Source organism: Aedes albopictus, chromosome 3 (assembly GCF_035046485.1).
Source record: "Aedes albopictus strain Foshan chromosome 3, AalbF5, whole genome shotgun sequence".
NCBI lineage: Eukaryota > Metazoa > Arthropoda > Insecta > Diptera > Culicidae > Aedes > Aedes albopictus.
The window spans coordinates 446,480,922-446,505,156 of record NC_085138.1 but is presented as its reverse complement, the minus strand read 5'-3'; the positions used below and the strand labels follow the sequence as shown (position 1 = coordinate 446,505,156).

At 36.4% G+C, this 24,235-nt stretch overlaps 1 protein-coding gene across 2 annotated transcripts in view; it reads right to left on the bottom strand.

The window, feature by feature from the left end:
* Positions 1-24,235, bottom strand: part of LOC109407578 (sodium-dependent serotonin transporter) — a 144,877-nt gene that overhangs the window by 41,592 nt on the left and 79,050 nt on the right. For both annotated transcript variants that reach the window (XM_029876095.2, XM_029876096.2), the window contains one exon: positions 21,183-21,813. In XM_029876095.2, coding sequence (XP_029731955.1) covers positions 21,183-21,732 — 550 coding nt within the window. In that variant the 5' untranslated portion in view covers positions 21,733-21,813. The remainder of the gene's footprint in view (positions 1-21,182; positions 21,814-24,235) is intronic.

Below are 24,235 nucleotides of genomic sequence, written 5' to 3'. Positions count from 1 at the left end.
AGGAATAGAGTTTAAGGAACTCCCAAAAGAATTCGAAAATACTAGATTCCGGATGAATTTCCAAAGCAGTCCTGCCAAAGAATGTACAGAAGAAATCCTACAGGAATTACCGATGGTATCGTGAAGGAACTTTCGAAAGAATCCTAAAGAAATTCCGAAAAAATCGTGTACGAATTATACGAATACTGGATGAATTTCCGGAAAAAATACTGGATGAAATTCCAAAGGAATGCTGCAGGAATCTTCAAAGAAATTACGGGGGAATTTCCGTAAGAACTTTGGAAGAATTCCCAAAGAAACGCTAAAGGAATTTCTATAGGAATGCTGAAAAAGTATCCATATTCTTCTGGAGGCATTACCGAAATTCCCAAAAGAATCCGAAAATTTGTTCCGGTAGGGCCCATATAGCCGAGGCGGTAAACGCACGGGTATTCAGCATGACCATGCTGAGGGTGACGGGTTCGATTCCCGGTCGGTCCAGGATCTTTTCGTAAAGAAAATTTCCTTGACTTCCTTGGGCATAGAGTATCTTCGTGCCTGCCACACGATATACACATGCAAAATGGTCATTGGCAGAGGAAGCTCTCAGTTAATAACTGTGGAAGTGCTCATAGAACACTAAGCTGAGAAGCAGGCTTTGTCCCAGTGAGGACGTTACGCCAAGAAGAAGAGGAGAGGTAGTTTTTTTCAGAAAATTCTGAAAGGTTTGCTGGAAATTTTCTATAACAGTTTCTCATAGGAATTACTAAAAAAATCTACAAAATATTTTAACGTACTTCCAGTTCATTATTTTAACATAGGCTAGTTCTTTATACACGAACTAGTTTTTGACTAGTAGATCTGAATGCAATGTTGACAATGAAGCAAACCGTGCGCGCGAGTGGCTGCTTTAAAATTTTCTGTCACGCGTTTTCTCGTTTCCGTGGAATTTTCAGAGACGCTGATTCAACGTAAATAAAAATGTAAAAGTTTGTTTCAATTTAGCACCCTCATCGGAATAAATAAGTGCTTCTCGGAAGAGGTTTATGGAGTCCCGTCTGTTCAGCAACACCAGCAATTTAATAGCTTTCGGCAGATCACACCCTGAAACAACCCCCTGAATCACACCTGAAGGTCCGTTAAGTCCTCTAAAACTACCGGGAATCTCTCTGGCACCCCTACAAACCACCGATGGATTCTAGACTAGGTCTTGTACATATCCGAATATAGCAGATATATCATAGTCAGTATTATTGTTGTAATTGTTATTATTGTTATTATTGTTATTATTGTTATTATTGTTATTATTGTTATTATTGTTATTATTGTTATTATTGTTATTATTGTTATTATTGTTATTATTGTTATTATTGTTATTATTGTTATTATTGTTATTATTGTTATTATTGTTATTATTGTTATTATTGTTATTATTGTTATTATTGTTATTATTGTTATTATTGTTATTATTGTTATTATTGTTATTATTGTTATTATTGTTATTATTGTTATTATTGTTATTATTGTTATTATTGTTATTATTGTTATTATTGTTATTATTGTTATTATTGTTATTATTGTTATTATTGTTATTATTGTTATTATTGTTATTATTGTTATTATTGTTATTATTGTTATTATTGTTATTATTGTTATTATTGTTATTATTGTTATTATTGTTATTATTGTTATTATTGTTATTATTGTTATTATTGTTAATATTGTTATTATTGTTATTATTGTTATTATTGTTATTATTGTTATTATTGTTATTATTGTTATTATTGTTATTATTGTTATTATTGTTATTATTGTTGTTATTGTTATTATTGTTATTATTGTTATTATTGTTATTATTGTTATTATTGTTATTATTGTTATTATTGTTATTATTGTTATTATTGTTATTATTGTTATTATTGTTATTATTGTTATTATTGTTATTATTGTTATTATTGTTATTATTGTTATTATTGTTATTATTGTTATTATTGTTATTATTGTTATTATTGTTATTATTGTTATTATTGTTATTATTGTTATTATTGTTATTATTGTTATTATTGTTATTATTGTTATTATTGTTATTATTGTTATTATTGTTATTATTGTTATTATTGTTATTATTGTTATTATTGTTATTATTGTTATTATTGTTATTATTGTTATTATTGTTATTATTGTTATTATTGTTATTGTTGTTATTATTGTTATTATTGTTATTATTGTTATTATTGTTATTGTTGTTATTATCGATATTATTGTTATTATTGTTATTATTGTTATTATTGTTATTATTGATATTATTGTTATTATTGTAATTATTGTTATTATTGTTATTATTGTTATTATTGTTAGTATTGTTAGTATTGTTATTATTGTTATTATTGTTATTATTGTAATTATTGTTTTTATTGTTATTATTGTTATTATTGTTATTATTGTTATTATTGTTATTATTGTTATTATTGTTATTATTGTTATTATTGTTATTATTGTTATTATTGTTATTATTGTTATTATTGCTATTATTGTTATTATTGTTATTATTGTTATTATTGTTATTAGTGATATTATTGTTCTTATTGTTATTATTGTTATTGGAGACGTCGAGAATTGGAATAATGCTTACGTCACTTTGCAGAATTGCTACAGTAAAGGAATTCTTGAAGAAATTCTGGAGGAATTTTCGAAAGAATGATGGAAGAGTTCTAGAAGGAGACAGGAAGAACTCCTGAAAAAATTCTGCATGAATTCTCTAGAAAGAATTCCGGAAGTATTCCACAATAATCCTAGAGGTTTTCTAGAAGGAATGCTGGAAGATATTCCAAATAATATCTTGAAAAAGTTCTTGTAGAAGTTTTCGAATCAACCTGAAGAAATCCTGGAGAAACTCCCGAAGGAATGTAAGAGGGATTTAGTGATAAAATTCAGAGGAAAAAACTCGGAGGGACAAAAAGCCGACAGGACAAAAGATCGAACATTGTTTTCTCCAGTGAAATCCCCTTAAAAACATCATTCTTTGAAAATATGTTTTCCACTATTTGTCCTTCCGAAATGTTCACTTCGATCTGTCATTCATTCGTCCTTTTGTCATTCGACTTTCTTTCTTTTGAATATTTTGTCTTTCGATCATTCGTCATAGTTTCAAATCCAAGAGAAATTTCCAAAAAATCCTGGAGGAATTTCCAAAGGTCTGGAAGGAGCGAGGCAGAACTCTGGTTGAATTCTTTAAAGAATCGTGATCAAATCCCCGAAGAAACCTTGGTAGAATTCCCGAAATGATATTGGAGAAATGCTTGTTTGAGTCCTGGAGATTTCCCGAATGAAATCAAGATACTTCCTCAAACATTGAAGTTTTCGAAGCCAGCCAAGAGGAATTCTCAAAATAATTTTAAAGGAGCTCCCAGAACAGTCGAAGAAAATTTCTCAAAGTAATTCTGAAGGCTTTCTCGAAGAAATTCTGGGGAATTCTCGAAGAAACCCAGGAAGAATTCTTGAAAATATCACACAAAGAGTTCTGGGCATCTCTGGAAGAAATCTGGAAGATTTTTCAGAGGAAAACTCGAAAATAATCCTCAGGAATCCTGGAGAAATTCCTGTATAAACCTGAAGAAATTCTCGAAAAAATCTTGGAAGGGTTTTCGAACGAATGCAAATGCATTTCCAGAGCAACTGTTGAAGAAGTATTGAAACCTGCAGAAATACTCGGAGGAATTTCTTAAGGTATTCTTAAGAAACTCTTGAAGTAATTCCGGAATTTCCGAAGCAATCCAGAAGAAATTCTTAAAATAATCCTTGATGAGTTCCATGTCGCAATTGTGGATTAAAAACTAAAGGAATTTTAATGAAGATTCTAAAGGAAATCCCAAGGGAAATCCCGAAGAAATCGTAGGGTTCTTGAAATTTTCGGGAAATTGCTGAAGGATTTTCTTGATAATTTCTTTGAGGATTTCCTATGGGACTTCATTAAAAAATGTCACAAGAATTTTGTGCAAAATTTGCAGACATATAGCAAGTCAGAAGAAAAAAAGCTCGGGCGAAAATTGTTTTCTCCATAGAGTCACTATTCTTTGAAAATGTGTTTGTTCAGGCAGTAACTTTCAGCACAATCCTAAAGCAATTCCCAAGGAAATCCTTTTTAACATTCCGAAGGAATGTTGAAAGAGTTCCAGAAAAAAAACTCGACAGAAACAGTAATAGTGAAATTCTCAAAAGAATCATAACGGCTTTCTTGAAAAAAATCTGGGGAATTTTCGAGGAAATCCTGGAGGAATGCTTGAAGATATATTGGAGAAGTTGCCTCAAGGAGTTCTAGAGAAATCTCCCGAAGAATTAAATGTAGAACAACATTTAAACGACATTTAAAGAACAAATTCCCAAAAACATTCCCGAAAAGCCTGCAGGAACTCTAGAAGAATTCCCGAATGATGATGAAATTTCCAAAGCAATTGTCGAACAAACCTTGAGACCTGCAGAAATTCTCGGAACAATTTTCTCGAAGGAATCCTGAAGATTTTCCCGACAAATTCACATGCAATTTTCGAAGGAACCCAGAAGAAATTCTTGAACAAATCCTGGAGGAAGTCCGGAAAATACTGGGCAAGCTTCAAAGATTCGTGAAGCAATTTCGGATTCAATATTGTAGAAACTTTCATAAAGATACCGTGGATACACAGTTATGGATCACACACGGTTACGGATCAATTCGATGTTTACGATCGTATGTTGCAGCTTAGCATGGCATGGAGTGGCATAGTATAGTGTCTATGCTATGAAGACTATGCTATGTTATGTCATGCTGTGCAGTGAGGCGACATTTGACCGTAAACATCGAATTGATCCGTAACCGTGTGTGATCCATAACTGTATATCCACGGTACTAGAGGAAATTTCGAAGAAAGCGGAGACAAAATCCTGAAAGATTTTTTAAGGAATTCCTTAAGGTTTTCTTGAAGATTGTCCTGGGTTTCCTATAGGACTTGCTGGAAAATTATCAAAAGAAATTCATGTAGAATCACCAAATGGTTGAAAATCCGAAAAATTCCCGAAAATCAGTAAAATTTCCAAAAAACAATGAGGAACTTTTCGAAGAGACTTTGGGATGATTCTCGTACGAAATCTGACGGAATTTTCGAAGTGATTGTTTGAAAAACCTTGGAACCTGCAGAAATTCACGAAGAAGTTCCGGAGGAATTATGAAGAAGCTCTAGAATCCTGACGGAATTCCCGAAAAATTCGTGTGGAATTTCCTAAAGAATTCAGAAGAAAATCTTGAACAAATCCTGGCGGAATTCTCAAAGAAGGTCCTGGACGAGCTTCTGAAAAAAATATAAAACTATTTCGAATTGACTACTAAACGAATTCTCACGAAGATTCTAGAATGAATCTAAAAGTCCTAAAAGCTTCTCCGAGGGAATTACTGAAGAATTTCCTGAAGAGTTTCCTTAAGGTTTTCCCATGGGACATGGTGGAAAACTGTCACATTTTTTTCTAAAGAATTTCCTAGAGAAATTGCTGAATGGTAACAAGATGGATTCTTCGGACGAATTCCTTAACCCTCTAATACCCAATCCCGCCTTTAGACGGGGTATAGTTTAAGCATTTTTGTAATTTATGTTTCGTGGAAAATCAAAAATTTTATATTTTTGGCCAATATTTAGGACTGTTTTGTTTATCCCAAAATGGTTTTTGGTGTATTTTAATGCGTATTTACATTTTTAAAAAATCATTGAAAAATTGATGTTTTAGTCACCTTCTAGAAGTCATTGTTTATTTTGTATTGAATCGCTACAATTAACATGTTTTAAATTTTTCCCAAATCATTCTATCCTAGTTTTATAGTTTAAGGGAATCGAATACACTCTAAAATTATTTTCCTTAAAATTACACGGAAAATAAAAATTTCTTTGAAAAAAATTTGAAATAAAAATATTTCAACAATAATCATTAAATCTCAAAATGTTTTCATCTCAAAAAATCCGTACCCAAAATAGGCTTGCAGGAAAAATATAAAACTGTGGGGATGTTCAAAAATAAAAATTAGAAAAATCAAAAACTGAAATTCACGAAATTGAGAATTAAAAAGAATCATCTTCCAAAACATGTTTAAATCGATTTTAGATGACGAAAAATGATATTTAGATCAAAATCGAAAATTTGGGTATTAGAGGGTTAATGTTTACCTGAAAGAGTTCTTTGAAAACATTGAGAAACCCTGGAGAATCTCCTGATGAGTTTCTTGTAGGACTTCCCGTAAACAATTCTGGAAGTTTTGAGGGACTGTTTAGGAATGTGTGTTTTTCCTGTAGACGATTCCTTAGACGAATTTCTGAATTGTTTCACGGATAAATTTCTGGAAGATCTAACAATTAATTCCTTTGAGATTTCCTAGAAGAGTTTAATACGAGAGCTCTTAAAAGCCTTCCTGAAAAAAAAACTGAGACATTGCTGCTTCATTTCTTAAAGGATCATTAAACCAATACAAACCAGTGATTCCCATAGTAGACGGAAATTAGATCAAAGGGGTGACTAAAAAACTGCAGCGATTTTTTCAGTAGTTTCAAGAAACATGTCCAGATGAGAAAAAGTTTCCAGGAAAGAATGTTGCTTATATCTAGGAGTGTTTTGGAAACAACAGGAATTTGGCGAGACATTCGTTAAACCCTTTTTTGGGGTTGACCACTACCAAACTCTCATCCGCCATCCCCAATAGCCAACAATTTCAAAAAAAATTGGCTGCGTCGCTATTTTTTAGCTCCAACTCAAATTGAATGTACATAGCATCATTGATTATAAAATGGGAGTGTCAAATAAAAAAAAGTATCATTGATCGTCGAAAATCTCTCCCACAATAAATTTCTGGCTCACTGTGCCCAAATTTTTTTCTAAAAATTTTCATTCGGCCCCGCCATCTCAAAAAGGTTGGGAACCCCTGTTCTAGAGAATTTATAACTGAATTTGTAACTGCTGTCTGTGTTGTTAGATTGTTTCTGGAATTACAAAATTGCTTACACAACGCTTGAGATTCGAAATAAATTTTGTATTTTTTTATATATCTGCTTAATTTTGAAAACTGAAAAATTTCTTAAAGCAATTGCTTAAGGCTTCCACGATATTTAAAAAAACTTTTATAAGAATTCCAGAAGTCTTTCCATTAACAATTGTCAAAAGAATATCTGAAGAATTTCTGGAAGAATTTCAAGAGGATTGTGAAAAGGTTCCTTTTGAAACATGGATTGCCTGAAAGATATCCTAGAAGAATTTCTAATGGATATGAATCTCGAGGGCGGTTTTCTGAAGCATTATTGGTGAAATTGTTAAAAGGGTTTCCCACTCGGTAAAGTCCTAGAACTTGATCAAGTGTAATAGAACACTTGGCTAATGATTTTCTAGGAGAGTTCCCGAAGTTTTTTGGAGGAGTTCCTGTTGAATGTACTGGAAGAAAAACTACGGTATTTCCAAAATAAGTTTTTCCCGATTTTCCGACCAAATTTTCAAATTTTTTAATTTGACAGGCAAAAAATATCTGATGGCATTCCAAAATGATACTCTGGTGTAGTTTCTGAAAGATCTCATTAAGAAATGTTTATTAGCCTTTTTCATATTTTTTTAAGAATTATTTATAGCTATTACAACAGGGATTTCTAAAACATTCGCTTCTTGAAAGGAATATAAGTATTTTTTTTTTTTTGAGAAACTGTTAAAAGATTTCCTATGAGAAAAACTGGAAAAGTTAATGAAGAAATTTAAAAAAAAAATAATAGGAAACTCGTAAATAGTGTAACAGAACAACTATGAAAAGCTTTTCCTGAAGAGTTCTCGTTCCCGAAGGCTTTTGAAAGAATTCCTGGATTCCAAAAATACATTTCCAGATAATTCCCGATCAATTTTAGGAAAAAAATGTGGAGGATTCTATTTTTTCCTGATTTCTCGAAAAGTTGCTGGAAGGAATTCCGAAAAGATTTCTAAAAGAACTTTTGAATGGAGGCTTTTTCTAGAAAAGTTCCCGTTCCCGAAGGCTATTAGAAGAATTCCTGATGGATTTACTGGAATAAAATAGAGTATTTCCAAAGTAAATTTCTGGATAAATCTCGATGAATTTCAGAAAAAAAATGTGAAGCAATTCCTATATTTTTCCCTACTTTTCCGAAAAAATTGCTGGAAAGTTTGGACAATTTCCTAGATCAAGAACTGTCTGGTTGTATTCCTAAAGTATACTCTGGTGTAGTTTCTGAAGAAACGTCTAATGGAGTTTTTGAATAAATTGTTGAAGGATCATTCACAGCTATTCCGACAGGGGTGTTTTTTTAAGAAATAGCTTGAGAAAATCTTAAAGAATCTCCTGGACGCCAGATAGGGAATCAGAGAAAAAAATTGATGGGTTTCCAGGAGGAATGGCTGGAAATTTTCTTTTAATAATTACTGAAAGATTCTTGAAGGAGTTCTTGAGGGAACTCCTGAGGGATTTCCTGTAAGAAATCCCAAAGAATCATCTGGATAGGATTTCTGGCGGAGTTTCTGAACATATTTCTGAAAGCATTGCTGGAGGAATTTCTGAAAGACTCCTGTAAAATTTCCTGATAGACTTGAAAGATGTTTTATACAAATTCATGCATGGTTTTCTGGGCACAAATTTGGAAGAGTTTCCTGCAGGATTCCCGAAGATCACTAAGGGATCCTCTTAACATTCAACTAATCAAAATATTTTTAGAACTTTTTGCTGAAGTTGTTGTCTTTAGCAATTACTAAATATAGTGAGTCAAACCGTGGATCGAGTTTACTGCACCCAATTTGATTGCAATTCACCGAAGGACATAAATCTCTTCGTCTCCCTTATATCTAGTCGTAATTCCACACAAATACTTGGAAATATGATGATAGCCCACTTCAAACAAACCGCAGTATTTTTACCAAATGTTTCCGTTTATTGTCTACCCTCAAAAGCCTACAAAACAACCTCAGATTTCGGTTTCTTTTACTCACTCAACTCACTCCACGGACTCCACACTTGTTGAATATGTCACAACCCTATAATAAAATACCCGCGCAACAAAGAAAGCCCCCGATAGCCGTCGTCATCCACTTTGTCATCTCTGTCACACATGTCCCTTGAAAGAAATCACACACGTTGTCGTTGTTTCATTTATTTGGCACTGAATGACAACGATAAAAATTGATCATAGTAGGCCCGGGCTCCGAGAACGCATTTATATGCGTCCAAGGATGTGATTGAGCAAAGACGAATCCCAAGCAGCCTACTGCGAACGATACGGTGCAACCCCACATCCGACGTCATCGTAGTAGCCCGCTCGCCACATGATTATACGTAGTGGGTGAAGAAGGTGCAAGATGTTGTGCGAAGAGGTACTTTGTTCACTCTCCTCCACTTTTTTTTTCTGTATTTTCCTGCTCAAGTGTTGAACGAGGTGCTTAGCGAAAGAAAAGGAGAAGTCCTCTCTAGACAAACGCCGCCCGGCCCGGTCGCCCGCCGAATGGAGACAGTGCGGAAATGTTTGTTTGGTGTATTTTCATGTGTTCTTTCGCTTTTCCGGGAACCGGGCCCGGCAAAATTTAACGACTCGCATGGCATAAATGGCGTTATCTACGAGGTGGAATGGTATTGGCTCCGGCCAGGATTATACGACCAGATTATCGGAAACGGAAATCTCGGTGGTTTGAATTAATCAGCAAGTTTTCATGTGAAGAACAATGGGCGAAACTATAGTCCTATCAGTTTTCTTGAATCTCTAAGAAAATCATTTTGCAAAATCAAATTAATTACTCGGAACAGTTTCGTCATGCCATGTGGTACGCACAAAGACGATGATTGCTGGTACTTGCGACCGATGCGTCGGTATAGTCTCAGTAAGCCTTGAAACTCTTTCGATGGGGGGAAGGACACTAGCCCGCATAAGCGGGCCCTCGCACAAATTACGATTTGTGCTTTGAGCTCTGTTGGTGACGTTATCTTCAGCCTAGGTGGCCCACATTTTCCCAAATGCTTTAAAATAACCCGATCGTCTAAATGAGCTTTAATTTCAATTGCCTCGCCATCCCGACACACGGAGGACAAAGTTCGCACCAGTCAAATTTCAACGCCAACTGTGCTGTGATGATTCCGGCCCATATTCGATTAAAGTTTCACCCCAATCACCAAGGCCATCTTGGATAGGAAGGTACGGTTCCAAACCCGGGAACATCCGCCGCTTAATCGCATACAAAGACCATATCTTTAGCGATGTCTATCCTTTCCGGTTTCGACGATGACGACGACTGCAAAGAAACCATCCAAGCGTACATGTGAAGAAGATTGCTGGCAACAACGAGTTGAGTTCTCCCTCGTTCAAGTGACACATCAAATTTAATTCAATTTCGCACCATCTCTCAATCTGGGCAATCAATAGGATCTCCCAGAGGCTTCCGCCGAAGAAAACTTCGGGCCAGGAGGATAAATGCCGAGTAAATTGTCTATTCATAAACAATTTAAAGTTATTATCCTTCTCGGTTGCCTTTAGAATGGGAGCAGGTTAGATTCGAGTATGAGTCGAGGCGTTTGTGAAGGGTTTGCTTGTTACCTACCAGTGACACAATTTTTCGATTTTTTGTGGCATCATGTCTTAGTAGGTCGGGAAAAAATACTTCATGAAAAAGTACAGTAATTTTACCATTTTTCCATTTTCCACGCTTTTTCTCAATTTTGAAGTATTTTTTTTACAACTGTAGAAAAAAATAGCATGATTCAAAGTGTTTATAATATTCTATAAAGCAACATTTTATACAATTGTTTTCACAATAAAAAAACATGGAATGAACTCATCAATTATTTTGCCATCCATCGCTCCGTCGTTCCCGACAGGATTCGTATTCCCTTACAGATTACAACAGTTTGGACAACCATCGGTTAGCACACGCGAAAGATGATGCATCAACAAAAAAATCAAAGATAATCCCAGAAAACTTCCTGAGCGAATTATATTAGAAATTTCAGAACAAATTTCTGGGGCATTTTTTTGAGAATTTAACGAAAACGTACCTTCAAGACCGAGTTCAAGACTATCTGCAGAAATCACTTTACAAAAATCCGTTGGAATCTATAAAGATGAATAAATCTTGTAAAATTTCTAAAAGAACCCATGAGGACATTCTGAAAAATTAGAGATATTGCCACATGGTTGACGTAGGACTACGCATACATGCTTTTTATTAAACTTTACCGCCAAACGTTGATTTGTTAATCAGTCAGTTAGCTACTAGTGATTTTACAGTTTTCCGTTCCATGACATTAGAGATTTTCACAGTTTAGTTAATTTCATGTCATTTCTACCCACATCCATATAAAATTAGGAGGACTCTTATCTGCACTGTGTTTCTATGGAATAGCCTATTAGGCTCTACAAAAACAGTATGAATATTTTCTGCTTACGGCAACGATGTCGTACATAGATGTCAACCCCAAGCAACACGACTTGTTTCAAAGCCAGTACCAGCAACATCAGTGCAATTTATTCACTGTTCGTATTAAGGACAACAGAACACAATCGCTTCTTCTTTGAAACGCAAAAAGCGCAGATTCTTAATCGTTATGCAACTTGAGCTATGGGGAATGATAAAAAAATAGAAAAAATATGTCCAGACTCGAACCATGGACACCAGGAGTATTAACCACTCACCTTACATACTGCACCAGAAGCTCTGTGAGAGTGTTGCTTCTCAACACACAATAAAAGCTACTGAAGTTACGCGTTACTTCATTGCACCTTCTTTGTCACAAGTTAGAGAACTGTCAAAATGAAAAGACGCGCAAGTTTTCTGTAACATATTTGGAATCTAATCTGTGCAATCATATTAGAGTAAGATGTATCATGTGTGTTACAAAACACATTTAATGCAAGCTGACTGTATTGTCACTTATGAGGAATATATAAGCTCCGCCTCTATGAATCGATGTCAAACGCGATGTTATTTGTGATTCCCATGAAACATAGCCGCAACTTAACGATATTCGTAGTTTAAATGCAACTCAGCTGACAAGATAGAAGTTGAGTGTGCTTTTATTGTAACTTTTTTAGACCAAAGCATAGAAAGTCATATTTTGGATGATGTTACAGGTGCTGCTTGGGACACTACCCAAGTAACAATAGCTGGTTAATGGTACCAATGGTTGAACACAATGACAGCTGAATATTGGTCTGAAGTATGGCTTGTTCAACCTCTTTAATCAGCAATACATAGATGGCTGAATATCAAGTTGAATAGAATATTATTCATCTGTGTAACCAGCTTTGAAGTGTAGTGGGCGATCGTTGATGTATCAAAGCAGAATTTGTCATAATAAAGAACTTCGTGCATCAAGCTAGACGCATTTTCCTGCAATTTCAGAAGTGGGATCGGAACGTTTATCCTGAAATAATACAATCGAAATTTACAGTAGTCGTTCGAGGTGGCTGTGGAAGATCTGGATGACATCCCGAAAGAGCCGATTTCACGTTGCCGTTCGAATGCTGGAGCCATGAAAACTGTTTGCAATCACTGGATACAAGGATGAAAAAGTATTCAAAGTGAAGAATTACAAAACAAGCTGATTGCAGCATTACTCTTGTACCAAGATTTCGAGAGGAGTCATGGGGATTGAAGATTGAACTGAAGGAGAACCTGAGCAGAATTTGTTTTGATGAAGATTTCGAGTGTTCATATCGAGAACGATGTGTTGTGTCAAGATGGCCGAGCTATAGTAGGCGATCGTTGATGTATCAAAGCAGAATTTGTCATAATGAAGAACTTCTTGCATCAAGCTAGACTCATTTTCCTACAAAAGCATACACCAACATGCAGAATTGATCATCTGTTGTTCAATCTTTAATCAAATAATTTTTGACAGCTGACCCAAGCATGATTTTCGTGAAATCCACATCGCTTCTTCAGCCTCAATACAGACTTAGTTCAACTTATGTTCTTGACTATTCAGACACAACAAGTAATGTTTTTGTTTTCGAGGGTATGAATACAATTGTTTGTGGTGTAGGTGTTAAGATGAGTGACTATAAATCAGGAGGTCCGAGTTCAATTCCCAGTTTTCCCACAGATTAATTTATACATTCCTAAACATCTATACTGGAAATAGACGCAACTAATGATAAAAAAAGTTCACGAAAGTGTTTTTATTTTATATTTAAACAATTAATAAATTTACTTGATTACTGATTAAGCGCATATTAAGGCTTAAATCAGCCTTCCAATGGACCTCAAATCAGCTAAAGGTTGTATAAAATCACCAAAATTAGATGTTTAGGAGCTGAATAAAGGATTGTACCTCTTGTGCTAAGCTTTTGTTCAAATAAAGGCTTATTTAAAATAGTTGGAGAAACGTTTGTACAGCATCAAATTGTTGCCTGGGTATTCTTTCACCTTTTTTTTAAAGTTCTGTGAAGTATTCGTTTTTAGATGGTATTCTTTGATTTAGTGTAAGTGTGATCGACTTAAATGTTTGGTATCGATAGTATCTGTGTAATAAACAACGAAAATTTTCACCTAAGTGTCTCTTCAAAGGTGTGAAAGATGCCATCAAAATTTTACTACAAGTTAATGCATGTAAAATTGTCAATTTTCAACCCACTATTTCGAACCGAAATGTATGGCTCAACTTCCTTTTTCGGGTAACCTCACTGTCGATTCTCGACAATCCTGATGTTCAATTTGGGCTACCTTAATGCCGGTTTGAACCACCCTTATGTCGATTTATATATCAATTATATACATTTTGGGCCACCCTGAAAGCAATTTTGGATTTCTCGCTCAAAACATAAATGTTTGTAATGAAAATGTATTCGTTGTATTTCTTTCTCCAATTGGAAAACACTGAAACCTCCTTAAATCGATGCATGGCTGATCGAAAATAATTTTTACCGTACAAGCAATGACAAAACTAAAGACTTTTACATTTTTTTACACTTCGCATGATAAAAGAAATTTGTTAAAACATATAAAACTGTAAAGTTTAGTTATTGTTTGCACGGTAAATATTATTTTCGTTCAGCCATGCATCGACTTAAATGGAGGTTTCAGTGCAAAGTAATACATTGTTATTAAAAACATATTTGTTTGGAATAAGAAAACTGCCTTCAATATTTCAATGATGACGATGATATAAATGACGGCTCCTTCAACCTTAACATTCGTTTCGAATAACTTCGTTGTCCATTTTAGGACACCTTAATGTTATTGTCAATTTACGACCACCCTAATATTTGTTTTGAATCTTTCTAACCTCTATTTTGATCCACCCTAATTCCATTTCAAGCCATATTGCAAGCCTAACTTCACCAAACACCGTATGTAACGTATGTAAACGAAAAAGGGATTTTAACATGAGGCACTGAATTTCGTTAAGGACTACTTGTATCACTCGCTTTTGGGAATGATTTGTGAAAAAAATACCCGGATTTCTGAAAAGCTCAATGTATGAGTTTCTATGGGAACAGCGAACTTCCCCTCCGATTTTCTCCGTTCGTGGGTTTTATTAGATTCGGTGTTTGGTAAAGATAGGCTAGATTTATGTGCTTTTTTGGCACTCAGTCCAATTTCGGGTCACGTTCATGGTAGATACACAGACCGCAAAAAAATGGGCTATTTTTAGGTGTTGAAAATTCAAGGTGCGCGATTCCTACCTAATAAATGAGCAAGCTTTGCTTTTTCCTTGACCACCGTTTGAACGATCCTAATACTTATTTTGAACCATCCTTTGTCCGTTTTTTATCGCATGAACGGGGCAAAAATGCTCCGAGTTAGAAAACCCCACATTTTTCGCTTGAATTGCTGTTTTTTTTTTACAAAAATAAGACATCACATTTTTTCATAGCTTTTTTGTTGAAAACCGATAGTTATCTCTATAACATGTTTGTCCAACGAGATATAAACAAATTATTCTCGTTTAAAACGCATTTTCGTAATACTTTAAAATTTGGAAATCCCCTTCGTGTAAGACGTAGTCCTACGTCAAAAAAACTTTGGAAGAATTTCTGAAAGCTTGTGTAGCAATTTGCGGAGAAAAACCCCGGAGATTCTTGAAAGATCTTCTTTTCTTCTTGGCGTATCGTCTCCACTAAGATAAAGCCTGCTTCTATTCCTTCACGAACTTCTCCAGGAGATCCCCTTCAGCAATTTCACCTGGGATTACATTGCACATTTCCGAAGGAATGTCCCCAGGGATTAAGAGATTTTATTACATGAGTTTTTTAGGTGGTTCCAACAGGAAGTCCTCCAGAGATCCCTACAAAATATCATACAGAGATTCCTTCCTGAAAACCTCCGTGCATTGAACTGTGTCGAATCGCAGTTTTGTTCATCCAGGATTTCCTTTAAAGATACTTTTAGGAATATACCAACGGATTCATTCAGGACACAACGACACATATTGCCCTTTGCTTTACTGCCATTTTACCAAATTTGCTGAAATGTCTGGAAAAACTTGTAATAAGAATGCATGAAATGTTGCTGATTGACAAATTGAGAGATGGAATTTGTGTGAAATCACGTTCTGGTGGGATTCGAACCCAAGACTCAGCATTCTCTAGACCGGCTCTTTAACCAACTAAGCCACAGCACAGGTAATTTTAGGTGATTGTAGTCAGTGGTCACAAACGCGAGTGTGTTGTGCATTATTGGCATCTAAGCCGAACGATGGGTTTGTGAAAAAGGAGTGTTCACGATGTGGCTCGGAGTCAGTTTAGCTTTCTATGGTCCACTGCACGAATATATTCTGGCCTGCTTACTCTCACACGAAATTTGACGTTTGAGCGGTGTCGGCACCGCTCAAACGTCAAATATCCCTTGAGAGTAAGCAGGCCAGCATAAATTCGTGCAGTGGACCATTCCGCAGAATCATTACCGGTTCTGTTACTTACTTGGTTGAAGCACCGGTCTAGCAAATACGGAGTCGTGGATTCGAATCCCACTAGAACACATTTTTTTCACAAATTTCTTCTCTCAATTCGGAAACAACCAAAACGCTTTCCACTCTGTTTTTGTTTATAAATAACTATTACTTCCAACTGAGAGTATGCTTTCTTTTCTCTTCTTGCACACCCACCATAGGGCACTGCATGAAACTCCCTCCTTCTCTTTCACTCTTACAGAAATTTTGTAAACAATAAGGCCAAGAAATGTCAAAATCCCATACAAAATCAAAATAATGCAGTGCCCTATTATATGCACGCACATGAAAACAGGTTGCTTTGTTTTCTCTGCGATCCACTCAATCATCAGTGATGACTGCGAAGCATTTTTGCATTATACGAAGCGAAATTTTGTTTTTTTACGCATGGGTAGTAAAAAAAGTTTGACATTTGTTTATTTTGTTTCATTCTACAAAGCAGGAGCTAAAATCTACGAATGAGCAAGTTCACCGTCTGTCGGATTCGTGATTTCGAACATGATACAACTGCATTTGTACTGTTTCCGCATGTGGTGGTACGAATGAATCGTAAACTATACGCAAATTGATTTCAATCTACGAAAACTGGTTTTATGAAACATATTTGTTGAGCTTTAACGAAAGTATATTTTCAGTGCAGATAATCCCCAAGAGATTTTTTTTTACAAATACGTCAACGGATTCCTCCGGGAATTTCTTCAGGATATCACACCGAAAATTTTCCAGGAATTCTTTCAAAAACATCTCAAGAGATTGTTTTAGAAATTTTACTAGGAGTTGCTTCGAGTATTCTTCCAAGAGTTTTATCAGCAAATTTTCCTATGATTTCTTCAGAAGTTTGCATTGGATTTCGTCAGATATTCCACCCAAAATTTCTTCAACAATTATTACAAAAAAAAATGTTTTCAGAAATTCTTAAAAAAAATCTTTTGGGAATTGATTTTTACACAAAAATCTATTTAATAATTCCTTATAGGATTCCTTCAAAAATAGATTAAAAGACTTCTTCAGTATTCTAAGATAAGTAAAGAACTAGCATTGAACTAGCGGTAAAGCTAAAAAAATACTAAAAAACAACGTGTTCGAAGGATTTCTTAAGGATTTTCAACATCATTTTTTTTTTGCAGAAACATGCCTTTGGATTTGTTTAGAATTTCCTACAAGAATCCTTTGAAAAATTGCTTGAGGACTCCTTCAGAAATTTCTCCAATGTGTGTGTGTTTTTTATATTTCTTCATATTTCCTTTTACAATTTATATACCCGGGCAGAGCGAAATGGCAATTGAAGGGAAAATTTTACCATTAAAATAGAATGTTTGAATGACACAATTCGTCATTATTTTGTTTGAAATAAGAGTTAAAATAACAATAATAATAACTAAATTTCTATGGCATAACAACTAAGGAACAACTGATTTTGCCAAAATAATAGCAAAAAATTGCAAAATAATAACAAATTTTAATACGATAGTAATTTATGTTATTGTTTTGATATTATTGCTGATAGTATGATAGTAATACTTGCTATTATTATGTTATTCTAATATTAAATAATAACTCGCCAATTACAAGTTTTACAATGATAGCATGTTTTGTTTTTTTATGTGTTATCCTGAGCTATTCATTAAAAAAAAATATAGAATTGCAAATTTCGGCATGATGACAAAATATGTTATTCTTTAGTTATTGGTTTGTTATTCACCTCTACTCGAGTAGAGATCCGTTCAGAAATATCTCCAATATTTCAATGATTTTCTCTGAAATTTCAGCTTGGACTTTTTTAGAAACAATTCCTTGGAAAGAGATTCCATTTGAATTCACTGATCGATTTTTGTTTTGCTTCTTCTTCTTCTTTATGGCTCTACGTTCCCACTGGAACTTGGCCGGCCTCTCTTCAACTTATTGTTCTTGGAGCACTTCCACCGTTATTAATTGAAGGGCTTTCTTTGCCTGTCATTGCATGATTTTGTGAGGCAAGGATAATGATACATAATGCCCAGGGAATCGATAAAATTTTCCCGACCGTGTCTCAATTTTTGCCTAAGCATTGTCAATGATCAAAAAGAACAATAAGCAACATTCTGACTCTTGCTTAACTTTTGAGCAAGAATTCTTGAAAGAATCATAAAACAAATTCCGGGAAGAAATTATTGATAAAATCCCTAAAAAAAACTTGGAAATAACTGTTTAGGGAATCCTATTAGAAACTCCGGTACGAATACCTTAAATACACAGGATTGCCTGAAGAAATCTCGACACTCGACAGATTCTTTTCAGAAGGAATGAATCCCTTAAAGAATAAGAGCAAAAATGCCGAAAAAAAAATACTTAAAACTATCCTCTCAGGATTTTCTAAAGCAACCCTAACCTTCTTCCCTACCGTTTACTCTACCATCCACCCTTCCGTCTACCCTACTCTCTACCTTCCCGTCTACCCCGCCCCATACCCTACTATCAATCCTAACACTCTACCCTGCTCTCTACTCTACCCTCTACCCTAACCCCCTACTCAAACCCTCTACCCAATCCGCTACCCTGACTCTATACCCTACTCGTTACCTACCATCTACTTTAATCCTATTAGGATTTTGGGGTCAATATGACCCAGACAAACACGCTGGGTGTGCACCACGCCATCGTAGTGCGCCAATCTGCTACCCTACCCTCTGTCCTACCAGCTATCCAAACTTTCTACCCAATCCTCTACCCAACCCTTCACCTTCGACCCTCTACCCTACTATTTGCTATAACCTTCATTCGAACCCTCTACCTGACCTCTACCCCACCGTTTACCCTACCCTCTATCCTACCATCTACCCTTTTATTCATCAAGCCCGATCGACAGATACCCATGTTGCATGGTATCATAGCTGAAATCACCATTCTGTGGCTGTCATCTTGGACTTAAAAATAGTATCGTATACCGATTTTTGACTTCTACTTATCGAGTCCAATCGATTGCATGGTATCATAGCGCAAACCACCATTCCGTGGCCGCCATTTTGGATTGTGGTCCGCCATTTTGAATTTGGCGTCGGATATTTATTTTTGAGTTCAACTCATCGAGCCCTCTCGATAGATACCCAATCCATATTGTATACCTTGTATCCAAAACAGCATTGCGATAAACGGCATACACCCTGGAGTTTTGGCCGCCATCTTAGAAATCAATCCACCATATTGAATTGCAATACCCATATTAGCGAGGTTCAAAAAATAGATTTTTCTCCACACCGTTTATTCGATTCGTAGTAGATTCCAAGCTTTCTTCCAAAAATTGAGCTGATTTGGTTGAAATTGCACAAGCCCTTCAAATTTTGTATGGGAATTACTATGAGATGAGATAACGACGTAGTATTTCCTCAAGTGTGCTAGAGTGTTGGTTGACCCTTGGTACTCCTAGGGTATTCTATCAGTTATAACTTTACCGAAGACCACATTCAAATCGGACGCCTTATCAGTTAGTGATCAACATAGTTATCAATTTTTATCCAGACTGAAAATCTTTGACTGTAATTACTGTAATTTGCCTCGAAACATAGTAGCCATGATTTTTATGTGCTATCTTTGGCACCTTGTGCAGCAGTGATGCCTGCTGGGAAGCTAAACGATCACTGTTAAAGTTTCTCTAATTTTCTCTCTTAATTTTCAACCAAATCAGTTCAAATTTAGGGAGAAGGCATTGAATCTGGTTATGAATCGAATAAGCGGTGTGGGCAAAAACGATTTTTTGAACTACCTTAACCCATATGACCTCCTCCACAACCTAAGGAATTTGTATTCCAAATTTGGTTGAAATTGGTTGAAGTATTTAAGAGAAATAAATGTATTTCGCATTGGAAGATCGTAGCAATCCGGGGGCGCGTGTTCGGATGAGGATTATTGCGGAAACTATCGTCAGTGTGACTCTTCCGGGGCACCAAACCGAGCTCTAACGGAAGTGAATCGATCAATATGACCTGGTAACAGAGACATTAAATTAAATGTAGATAAAGTAAAAGATGAATCGTGTCATGAAATTTCAAGAGTTGATATTTGTACAACACTCATGACAACTTTTCAATCCTATCTTCCATATGCAAATTATGAAAAAATAAATAAAAATACTCAACGCCTACTTTGCCACCAAAGTTTGAAGCATCTTCGGGGTGAAAACTCATCGCAATTACACGTAACTTCAATCATCCTCAAGACTCAACGCTCAGACACTCCTCATACGGGGCCCCATTTGTTCAACTTTAGAGGCCTCCTCATCAGAAACATTTAGCAAAATCAAACACTTTCCACTGAACCACATGCGGCGCTTCTGGTTTGGGGGAAAAACGCTGACTCTTTTTCCGGTTCGCTGACAAATCGGTGCGCCTCCCTTTTGCCTTTTTTCGCTGGCGTTATCCACACACACACATTGGCCGGGAAAAACCAAAGTCAGTCATCGGTTGACGAACCGATAGATAACCGATATTGGAACGTGTTTTATTACCTTGAAATTTCTCTTCAATGTGTGGTGGATGCTCTTTTTTTTTTTGCTACGCATCATTTTTCTCATCAATTCACAGCCTGCTTGGTAACATCCGAGGAAGCACGAAACTATATTCCTGCCCTAACCATCCCACCGAAAGGATTCTAAAATTGTTTACCTTTGGTATCAGTTTGGCGCCATCGTCATCATCTTTGCGTCATCGTATTCAATTTCTCAACTTCTTTGGCTGACTGACTGACGAATGCAGTCCGTTTACAAGGTTTCGTACTCTTCTATTGACTATTCCTCCTAATTTTTGTCTTTTATTCAGCTAAAAGTATGTCACAGCAAAAATGTAGGATAAATGAATCGAAGTTGGCCAAAAAGATCAATAGTAAAGCATGGCGAAATGTAATCATTTCTTAAATACATGTCTTCAAGAAAGGTTCATCTTCGCAGGTTACTGAGATGGTATTGCCATTCTACCTTGTTCCTACTGCTTGTTAAAAAGAAAGTTCTTGAAACCGTAAATGTCACGTTCGAGTCAAACTTTTAGAGTGTGCTATGATAGCAGCTACCAAAATACACTTCCAGGTAAATTCTATAGTGCTATAGTTAGTAATTCAAAAGTACAAGTCGAAAAAATGAAAACATTTTAGGCTACTGTGATGGAATATTCTTTAAATCGAATATGTTTTTCTTTAATAACGAATTACGGAAAGTCGACTGTAAACGAATAAGGTACAACCAATAATCTCCTCCCAAAGGACCAAATAAGTCCAGCTCGTCCACTAGAACACAATTCTCACTTACCTTTCAGTGCCGGGCAGATCCGTTTCCAAATCGTCAAACAGCCGCATCGATGAAACTGCCCCAGGGCCAATTCCATGTAGAAAAGCGGCAGCCCGCCAAAAAGCAACATGATGCAGTACGGGATGAGAAATGCACCTCCCCCGTTCTGGTAGCAAATGTACGGGAAGCGCCACACATTGCCCAAATCCACCGCAAACCCAATGACCGCCAACAGAAACTCGGCCTTCTGGCTCCATGTCTCCCGGCGGCGCTCCCCGGTCAGTGTCACCACCAGGGCCCGTTCCTTGTTTCCGCAGGAGCCGCCGTGCGCCGCTCTTTTCGGATTCAACGAGGTCGTTTCTTTTGTCTGCTCTCCACCATCTCCCCCACCGTCGGGATCGGTTCCGTCGTCTTTCTCGTTGTTGCCGCCGCCACCGCCACCGCCGCCTCCTCCTCCTCCGCCACCACCCGCAGGATCTGGTGCATCTCCGTTCGTGTGCCACGACTCGCGCTTCTTACAGTTGCCATGATCGAAGGCGGCGTTGGTCGCTGTCGTCGTATCGTTCGTCATCTTCCGCTTCAGCTATCGGGACTATCGGCTCAGGAGTCGGCATGCAGTCGTCGGCAGTCTGGTTGTGATGAAATGGGCTCTCTGGAAATGGAAAGTGAGATGCAGTTCGTTAAATAACAAATCAATGATTAAAATTTCAATTTTGAAGATAACAATTTTCGAAATATTTTAGGAATTGCCCAATATTTCAGCAAACTGTCTTTGGAGAAGTTTGACAGTAGAGCCATAGTACATAGTGAGTCATAACTTCAGAATTGGCCCATTAGGTGACGCAAATGTTGCTGCAAAGATTACATATGGCCAATTTCAAATGTGATGTAAATTTGGTTTCTTGATATTGTAACCACAGACAAACAGACGTATAACTTGGAACAAAGTGCGATTGAAATCATCGTCACAAAAACATCGCCCAATGCTAATAATGTTGTGTTCCGCAAACCCACTAAGTAGATGGCGGTAGTGAGCAAACGTCAAATTGGAGCAAAAACGATGTGAGCATCATGAAGAAAAGATTTGCGAACTGCAGAATATTTGAAAAGCTCGTTAGAAACGAAGGGAAGTCGATAAAGTGAGCCGTCTGTTTGTCTGTATTTTAACCATCATTTAGAATTTGAAGTTGGTGTCTTCGGAGGAGTTATTCATGCGGATGTGATTCTTCTATTTCAATTATTGGTAGTTCAAAATTTGCTCACAAGATGGTGCTGTTGTATAATTGATTTGAATTGATCTTATCTCAGACCAACAAAACTGTTTTTAGTGTTTTCTGCAAATATGTTTGTCTGAAGTTGGTTCGGTAATGTAATTATTAACCCTAAAAGGGATACCTGGGGTCCATTGGACCCCAGGCGCCTTTCGGAGCTCGTATTTGATGGAACACACTCAGCGAGGTGACGAAACCGAGGCCATGAAGGTATCCCTTTTAGGGTTAATAAGATATCCTTCTTATTTATCTTATCTTAGATAGGATTGTACTAAGATGAAAAAAATAACTACTGTTGCTAAAACATCGTCTCAGTGAAGAGATATATAGATGGCGTTTTAAGCAAAACCGTTCAAATGTATAAGAGCCAAGTGTCGATAAGATTACTGCTGTGTTCAGCATAGTTGTCCCATGTTATATGGGAATCCCTATTCACATGGGACAACTATGCTGCACACGGCAGATTTCCAAACAGATGTATCACTTGGAACAAAATGCGATTAAAATCATCGTCACGAAAACACAATCGCCCAATGCTAATCACGCTGTATTTCGCAAACTCACTGAGTAGATGGCGGTAGTGACCAAACGTCAAACAGGAGCGAAAACGATGCAAGCGCCATGAGCGGGAGATTTGCTAACTACAGAATATTTGAATTATCCGTTAAAAAAGAAAACGATGGGCAGTAAGTAGAGTAAGATGTCTGTTTGTCTCTGCCATTTATATAACGGTTATTCACATTGGCCGCCTTAAAAGGTCTTCCGCAAGGAATCAACAATACAGATATTCAGCTATTCCTTCTGATAACTCTCCTTGGATACTTACCAGAATTCATCTTGTAATTCCTCCCGAGAAAACTGTAGGGATTCGTTCCAGAATTTCTGGAATTCCTCCCAGTATTCCACTCATGATTCTTCCTTCCTGAGATCTCTTTAGTATTCTTCTTTTGATTCCTCTCGGAATCCCTGTCTGAATTCTCCACCCGGCATTCCAAAAGGGATTTCTCCCAAGATTATTTAAGGATTTCTCCAGATTTTCCCAAGGATTCCACCCGGATTACCTTGAATAAATTCTCACAATTCCTTCAGGGATTTAACCCGAGATTCCGGGATTCTTTCAGGGATTTTGTCCGGCATTGTTACCGATATTTCAGCAAGAATTTTCCCAGGATTCCTCTAGGGATTCTTTTCGGAATTCCTTCAGTAATTCTTTTAGGATTCTTCATCCGGTATTTTTTTCTGGTATTCCGCTAGGAATTTTTCCCAGAATTTTAGGGATTTCTTACTGGATTTCATCCAGTTTTTTTAAAGGATTTTTCTGGATATTCCTTGGGAATATCATCCGGGGGGTTCTTTTGGGAATTCTGCTAGATTTTTTTTTCAGATTTTCAGGAATTCCTCTCTGAATTTCTTCAGAGATTCCTCCCGGGATTTCTACATTTATTTCTCAGAATTCGAATTTTTCCATACGGATTACTACAGCGGTTTCTCCCGGGATTTCTCTTGGCATCCTTTTCATTTTTTTTCTTTGATGCTTCCCAAGTTTTCTTTACACAGCTAATCGCGTTCGGTAATTTTTACCGAAATCTCAACCGCTGAGCGTTCGGTAATGGATTTTAACGAAATACTGTAAAAAATTAACAAATGTCGGTAAAATGTTATCGTTTATCTGTCAAACTCTAACGAACTTCGGTAAAATTTGCTACCTTTGCCGATTTTTTCCTGTAAAACAAACTTAAGGACAGACTTGTTAGAATCCCAATATGGCCACCACAATGGCCGACATTGGCACCTACCCACGAT